This window comes from Nothoprocta perdicaria, unplaced genomic scaffold (genome assembly GCF_003342845.1).
Source record: "Nothoprocta perdicaria isolate Ctin4 unplaced genomic scaffold, notPer1 scaffold_41, whole genome shotgun sequence".
Taxonomy (NCBI): Eukaryota; Metazoa; Chordata; class Aves; order Tinamiformes; family Tinamidae; genus Nothoprocta; species Nothoprocta perdicaria.
Window position 1 is genome coordinate 3,902,185 of NW_020455655.1, and position 8,273 is coordinate 3,910,457.

An 8,273-nucleotide genomic window follows, 5' to 3' on the forward strand; every position below is an offset into this window, starting at 1 on the left:
TCTCCTATCCATTGAAACTTAGTCTGTATTTATAGTCTTCATTTGGCTGTGGGTCGGTTTGAAGGGTTGGTGGGAGGAGAAAAAAAAAAAAGATTTTTCTAGATTTGTATCTAACGAGTCCTGTATTTTGGAAATGGTTTTGAAAAATCTTTACAGTTAGTAGACAGACAACAGGTGTGAATAGTGCTAGTCTTGCTGTGTTAGTTAAGACTAATGCATGTATTTAACTTTTGGTTTAATCCTAATTTCTCTTAGCTTTTAAATACTCTAAAGAATTTGAAAAGGAAAACTAGTTGAAATCATTAGTTTGCATTTAGAAGAGTTTTTAATTGTGTTTGCCTGACACGCTTCTTTTCTTGGGAAACTGCAAATTGAGGGGGATTAGGTGTAGAAAATTTGTAGAGCTGTAATGCCAACACTTCACACCAAAGAAGACTGCAGAAGGTAACAACAGGAAACCACTGAGTTCACTTACTGCTCATGTCAGGTAGTCATTAAAACATTCTTCCTATTTTTTAAATGAATGTCATTCCTATAGTCAGTGCAAGTTTGAGAAACCTGGAGAAAACAACTGACTAAGCACCGGCTGGGCAAAGGCAATGCMGGTTTTCCTGCACTGCTTCACCTAAGTGTCTCAGTGTTGGTCTGAAGGTCACCTCCAGATATTTGGAGGCTTATTTACCTAGATTAAATCTAGTTTAGCTAGATTTACTCTGGAAGTATGCTAATTAAGACAAATCCGTATTGCAGGTGTAAAGACTCACCACAAATCTACTGCTTTACTTAATTTATTTCAAGTGTAAACTTTTCTAAGGAGTCCTGAGGCAGGCAACTTGATATTCTGAATGTCAGTTGTTGCCATACACACAGATTTATGATGGTGCTGGTTGATATGGGTGAGATAACTATCTTAATTGCAACTTCCCTTAGACAACAAAAAAAGACCAACAGTTTTGAGACATTAGTAGCTGCCTCAGTACTCTACTGATCTCAGCTTGAACAGTCCCAGAATGGAGGGATTTTTGCAACCCATCTTAATATTTTACTTCTTGGGGATAGACTGGCACTTTACCAAATCACAGCGTGGGTCAGGGTTTGGTGGCAGACTGCAGACCCCGGTGCCGATGTGTCCTCGTGCGCTCTGACAAACCCAGGCTCTGCCCAAGTGAGTACCTGAAAGCAATTTGAAAGAGGTAAAGAAGTCATAACACACACAATGTCATGCAGTACCCAAAGCCCTTAGAAGCTTTATCAACTAATGTAATATAACTTCTTTTTCTCCCTGGAATCTTTTCTGAAGTTTTCTGTGTAGAGGATTTATTAAATTTTTAGCTATAATTGATAATGGAGCTGGTATAAATTGAGACCTTTGGCAAAGTCTGCAAGTGTATTCAGCAGCTGGCTGTGGAAACTGTTTTGCTCTGTGCCTAATTATGCTTTATGCCTGATCATGCCAGAGGTTTCACACACGTACTGCAGTTTGATGGGATGTAAACTAACTCTTTTCTTCTTTTGAATGCTTAGGTGTTTTGTTTACAGAAATTAAGAATGGAGTCGATTTTTTTGTATAAATAATAGGTTAGTATTGACTACTGAAGTGGGTTTTTATAAGTGCAGAAGAACTGACTGCAACACTCTTAGAAACTTTGAATGTTGTAATATTAAATTTGATTGGGCTAAACACTATGTTTAAAACCTTTCTAGCATTACTTAATATAAAATCTTACTACTTTTCATTGTATGTTTACTGACAAAACCCCTTTTCCTTGCAACTTTTAAGTTATCTTAAGGATGTTATTAATAAATGTTACTTCTTTAAAAAAAAAGACAAAATTGAGTAATTGCTTTGCTCTTACTATTTGTCCTTTCTTATTGTGAATGTTCAAGGCAAGACAGTAATAAAATTCATGAGATATACCCATTAAAAAAAAAGAAAAAAAAGAGGAGAAAGGAAAAAAAAAAGAGATGGTGTTTTCATCCATCCGGCTCAAGTATCAAAGTTGCCCAGGTAAGTGGTTCTTGCAGAAGGTGGGAGGTGGGAGCAGCTCCCACTGTCACCCCTTTTGTCAAAAGTGGTTGATCAGAGTTCAGGGTTTTGCATTCTTGAGAGAGGCTGATGGTGGAGCATCAGGTATCTTTGGAATCTACCTTATTTCTAAAGAATGTGCAAGATCCTGTTTCCCTGAGCACAGATGGAATCCAAGAGCTGAGGACAGGGTTTTTTCTCTTTTTTTGTKTGCAACTCCAAGACCTTTTCCCCACTCAGGACTTTGATCAAAGGTACCTCTCCCAGCCCAGGTGCTCTGCTGGGCCCACTGTGTTTTTGTTCTGCTCTTGGCTCCTGGGCATCCTTGCCTCCTTCCTTTCCTCCCCATCCTTTTCCACCCAGGGCAAGACCAGCACATTTTGGAGCATGTCTGCACAGCTTTGTTTTGTGCCTCCGTTCCAGCACGAAGTGCAGTGTTGACAAGGAAGTTTAGCCTTTCTGATGCTCTTAAAACAAGTGCAACACTTACAGCTACCAGCTTAATCCACTCTGTAACAGTTCCAGGGATGGGGGGAAAGTCCAGAAGGAGACAAACTGGAATAAACTCGCTGCGGCTGTTTTTCCGGGGCAGGCACCGACAGAATCCTGCAAAGGGTCACCCTGTGTGCAGCCGTCCCCGTGCTGGTCCTGGCAGCTGTGGATCCTGTCGGTGGAGGCTTTGGGAGGCCCCTGCAGCAGTTCTGTGCTAGACCTCAGCCTGGGCTGCTTGAGCATTCCTGCTTTCCAAGCGCTAAGGAAGGTAGTAGATTCCCACATCCAGGGTTTGTTTGGATGGGTGAGGAATCTTTCCACACACTTCTGCAATGTATATGAGGAAAAGAAGTCATTCATTCAGAACTACTTGGTATGACCAAGTTAATTGGCTTRTTAACTTGAATCATATTAATATGGAATATCTTTATGCACATTTTTTAACTGGATAACTTGCACTCTTGCTTGCCTAATTTGGATGTGACAAGCCCTACCGCAAAGCCAAACCTGCGTTACTGGTTCTGCAATCTGAGCGTGAAGTGTTTGGTCATCAGCCCCCATCAGCATTGCTACATAAAAAAACACTCCACAGGCCTTTCSTAGCATTTGAGATAATTTGCCTGTCCTTTCATATGTCCCAGAAAAAATGAGGAAGCTCTGAAAGCCTAATAACCCTCACCTAGCTTCGCCCATGTCTGCATTGCAAAATAAATGGTTTACTTTGTTAGTGAAATAACACTTCAGCCTTAAGTTAACGTGCTAAGTACATTAGATTTAAATACACTACTTGTGAGACTGGAGTCTATATCAATTACAAGGGATAGTTTTAAGTATGCAAAATTAACTTTTTACATATTTTTTTCTCCAAATACATTTTAAATTTAATGGAGATTTTACAATGCATTTCTTGAATGCACCTAGCTGAAACACTTGTTTTCTTTGAGACAAGACATGCAAACTTGGTGCCGAGAGTAATTATTGCCTAGTTTTGAAGATTACTGGTAYAATGCGAAAAAAATACTAGAGCTGTGGGACCTGGTGAGAAAAAGGATGTGTAACACTGGAGTGTTACAGCAACAAAGAAAAAAATGTGTAAGAATGGCCAAAATTTCTGAATAGCTTTAAAACTGCAGTTAAGATACATTTCTGGAGGTTTGTTCTCACTGGCTTCAGAAGAAACAAGACTCCTGTTAGGTTGTTTCTCCTAAGCAATGCGCTTACTATGATTAACAGTACAAACTATTTCTATTTCATTCTCCTTCTGAAATACTGTATGTTCAATTGCTGAAAAGGTCCATGCTTGTAATATTATTTGGTATTTGGCATTTTTGCAGAGGTGCGAAATACTTTCACAAAAACTTCTACAACTCCAGAAAAACCSTTCACAAATAACACATTGGACTTAAAGATCCCATCTTTAGGCTGTATCACCCTACACTTTTTGCCTCACTTGACAAATTTTAAACTTTCATGTTGGCAGATCAGTGTCTTCAGAGTTGATGGAGGAGTAGCAGTCAGAATGTAAGTCGTGTGCTGACACTTCAGCTAGAGCTGAGATAGCTGATATGCAGAGATAAATTAAAAAGGGGCAAAACTGTGGAAAAATCAGGACATACGGGTTTGGTGGAATTCACCCTGGTTAAAAGAATAAGAAAAGGGATTTGATTATGCCTTTTTTTTTTTCCTKCCATGAATGCCCTTATAAGGGATACAAGTTGTTTCTCCACAGAATCTGTTTGACCTCTGGTAGGATATTAACTAGATTTCCTTTTTTGTTGGCAATTGCATCTGRTTTAACTACATGAATTCCAGGACATATTTTGAACAACTTTAAGTGAACATTTGCAGAATTACTGTGGTAAAACTTGTAATGGATGCAAAGAAAGCTATACCCGATTACTCTTGTGCTCAGTGGCTGCTCATTTGATTTCTCATGGAAAGGAATGTTGTACTTTTTTTTTTTTTTTWTCTTTCTGAGCACAGCTCAGTATTTCATCTATGTGAGGGTGAGTGAGCAGCCAAATAGCCTTTTCCTGACTACTGGTTAGTGTAATATTGAGATAAATGCTTCCTTAAAGAGGTTTCTTATAATCCTTTAGCACTTATCACACTGAGATCAAGTTATAGCTGGTTTAATGAGATGTAAAGCTTATTAGGTTTGACATAACGAATTTTACTAGTTCTGGTGATGGTTGCATAACAAATAATTACCCAACACAAAGTGCTAGTGACAGACTGATAGTTTGCTTTGAGACATAAAAAGGAGATACAGAAAACACATAGTAAAAGCAGTTTTGTTGAAGCCAGTTAGATTCTATTTCAGATAACAGAAGCTTGCTTCAGGTTAAAGGTCTTTAAGTACAACAGTCTATAAAGTAATGCTTCATTCATTCCTCCTCATTTACAGCTGGCTGCTGTCTCAGTTGGATGAAGGTGTCAGAAAAATTTTGAGTGTGGTTGGAAGATAACACTGGGGCTGACAAGTATCCTATTGCTTAGCCCTCTGAGGAATCCTTTATTAATATCTGAAAATGTAATTCCCCTCACCAGCTGCATCTAGTAAAAAYAGCATGAGGTTCAGTGATGAAAACAAAAGATTTAACATCCAAGTGCAGAATAATTCATGCTGTTTGGATGACTAACRCTGCTAACTTGGGGTCACATCATGTCACGTTCTGCATGACAGATCAAGGTAATASAAGGATGTAAGGTGACTTCCTTACGCCATGTGCCATCAGTTCCAGGTCAAGGGGATTTACTTCACTGTGGTGCTATGTCCTGTCTCCCTCCCACAATGTGCTCTGAAGGCCCATGTTCCTCCCCAGAGAAAGAGTGAGGCAAAGAGGATGTCGATGACTCATTTTTCCTTCATTTTCCTCACAAGCTGTTCCAGTGGAACAATGTGCTGTCCCTCCATCTGAACTTATCACAAACTGGTTAACTCCCAAACAACTTGGTGTCAATCTCTTTACAGCTTTGCACCATCAACAGGAAAAAAAAGGCATGGAAAATTCCTCACCTCTAGTATATTCTCTGAAACAGTAGCTCATACAAGAAGTCTCGCCGGGTGTCCCACACTGCTATTTCTGCTCAGTTCCCCTGCGCCTCCTGTCTCCTGGACTCACAATATTGAACTCTCCCAGGAGGAGACCATGCAGATCTGTCCATTTGCATTTTATGAGATGAAAAGTTCAAAAAGTCAAAATGTACAAATCTGTTCACAGGTAAAAGTGCACAGAGGGCACTTATTGCCAATAAAGGCTCCAGGGAGTACTGAAAATAAGAAGTCCTAGGAGAAAAAGAAACTGCACCTACGCTGAGGGTACTGCTTTCCAAATGAAGTTGGGCTCCCCAGATCTTCACTGAAATAACTGATGTAGATGTGCACATGATTCCCAGGGGTCTAGAGACCAATGCAATCACTGTGACAAGTCAGGACAGCCCAGATGTTGCTGTGAGACGAGACTAACAACCTAGTCAATGCGAAGTCCTTCAATGACTTCATTTAGGATGTGAGCAGATTTAGATGAACCAGAACAAGAAGGAAGGAAGCTGATGGGGCACCATTTATTTTAAGTGTTTTATAGTGTTAGCTGAAGAATTCAGAAATCCCACATTTTCTCTGCTTTCCTTTGGAAAGTTCTTGAACTAKCTCCAGAAAATCTTACTGGGCTGCCACTGCTCCCTCTGTTCATCCTCAGCAAGCACTGATCTTTGGTCAGATGTGCTAGGGTAGGTAAAGGTTCAGACTGTCAAACCGGAGGCCCTTGGATGTGCAGCCTGTTTGCAAAGCTCAGAAGTCCCCAAAAGGTGACTCACGGTGTCATTTCACGACTGGCTAAGTCAATAAAAGCTCAGCCTGCCTGCCCAGAGGCAGCTCCGTCCTTCCCACAGCCTGCACCCTTGCATTGCCACGCGSCAGGTGGATTCGAAGAGAAGCTGCTGGGCGATCCTGACTCTATTTTCCTGGCTGTTTTCAGCTGCCTGACAACAAGTACTGATACATGGCAACAACGGGGAGAACAAGTAGTGGGGAACTGCAAGGCTGGGATTTCTCCCACAGTTGGAGAACAAATTTGTTAGTTTTGCTTCTAGTTTGCAAACCTGCATTCAGAACTAATTTAAATGTCCCAAATTGTCCCCTGAAAATGCCTAATTTTCTTATCTGGAAGCCTAATTTACATGCCTATCAAGATGCCACAAATTCTTCTGAAGTTAACTAAGAACAAATATTAGGAACTGTTGGAGCTGAGATGGCCAACACTGCAATGTGGAGCTGAATGTCCAGTGTCCCTGTTGTGGCTGTTTAGTTGCTTGGGTCTTTTCACAAGTGCGTCTGCTATTGGCAGTAAAGGGTATTTGGTAGGTTTTCAGACAGTTTATGTTATTGGAATGTATTACTGAACTGCTAAATCACTTGTAATGCAAGGACATTTTGTTTCTTGATACCTGCTTTATTCTATATTAAACTTGCCCACCAAAGGACTTGGTTAATTTCAGGATAAAGTGTGTTACTTTGTCCATTTTCAGTRTGTATGCTTAAAAATTCTGGATCAGTTACTTCACTGATGTTCATGTTGAACTGCRCTGCATTGACTGGACGTTATTGGTATTGGTGCATCTGTCCAACATATCATAACCAAAGCTGGCAGCACCTGCAGGTTAATGCCAGTCCTGCTGTTTTTTGATTATTTTGTTCATCCGTGAGGCACTGGTTATGCTGTGATCCCGATGCTTTCCCGATCCCTGAGCGGGTCTACTGAATTAGCAGCATATTTGAGCCGCCGAGCCCATTTGGGACGCGCGGCTCCGCAGCCCTCGCTGTGGGATGTGAAGCGCTCCGTGCCAGCAGGTTCGGGCCAGGCACAGAGCCGCGTCTCCAGGTGTATCGAGACACTGACACGCAGTTAATGCTCGCTTTGTGTCAGCACGAGGAGACGGGTGACACCAGCATCAGTGTGAAGTCTCTGTAAGGCCCCACGAGGAAGACCCAAGAGCTGCACTATCTGCCTCCGGACAGGCGCCAGCACCTCTCAAGAGGATAGAATGATGGATCCTAGAGCCAATGTGTTTTTCTGCACTAAAACCAGACAAAGCAGTGAAGCACCCGGGCAGGGCCGTGTCACGCTGCGGGGAGCAGAGTCTACGCTCGAGCTGCTGCCACACTGGGACCCTCCGCTCGCGCTGGGACCTCCGGCCCATGACGGGGCTGCGGCGGGACGGGCGGGAAGGGCGGYGGGCCCGCGGCGCGCGCGGCCGCCATTTCCTGCTCCCCTCAGGGCGCCTCTGGGGCCCCGCGCGCTCTTCCTGCCGCGGCCCTGGCCCAGGCCCAGGCCGCGCGCTCAGGCTCAAGCTTAGGCCCGGCTGTTCCGCTCCGCCCCGGGCACGCGGCGCCCCCTCCTCCCGGGGGCGGCGCGCGCTGACGCGGCAGCGCCGCTGCTCCCCGCCGGCCGAGTCGCACAATTATGAGAAAGAGCCGCCGGGCCGAGGCCACCGCCAGCGCTGGGTCCCGGTGCGGAGCCGAGCTAGCGCCGTCCTCCCCGCGCCGCCCTCCCCCGCGCCCCGGCGGTGTCCTCCGCGCCCGGCTTCTCCCTACCCGGCCCTCCGCAGCCGCCGAGCTCAGCCCCGATAGATGGAGACAGGCCCTGCCACCGCCGACGCCGAACCACGAGCGGGAGCTGCCCGGCGCGAGGAGAGCCAGAGTCGGCGCCGAGACCCAGCGCGGCCCTGAGGAGAATGGTGAGGGCGGCGGCGC

At 44.1% G+C, this 8,273-nt stretch overlaps 1 protein-coding gene across 1 annotated transcript in view; it reads left to right on the forward strand.

Annotated features, from left to right (window-relative positions):
• Positions 1-8,001: 8,001 nt before the first annotated feature.
• The window catches only part of TRPM7 (transient receptor potential cation channel subfamily M member 7), a 49,775-nt gene continuing 49,503 nt past the window's right edge, over positions 8,002-8,273 (forward strand). Inside the window, exon 1 of the mRNA XM_026045678.1 lies at positions 8,002-8,257. Within this exon, the coding sequence (XP_025901463.1) occupies positions 8,255-8,257 (3 nt within the window). The 5' untranslated portion in view covers positions 8,002-8,254. The remainder of the gene's footprint in view (positions 8,258-8,273) is intronic.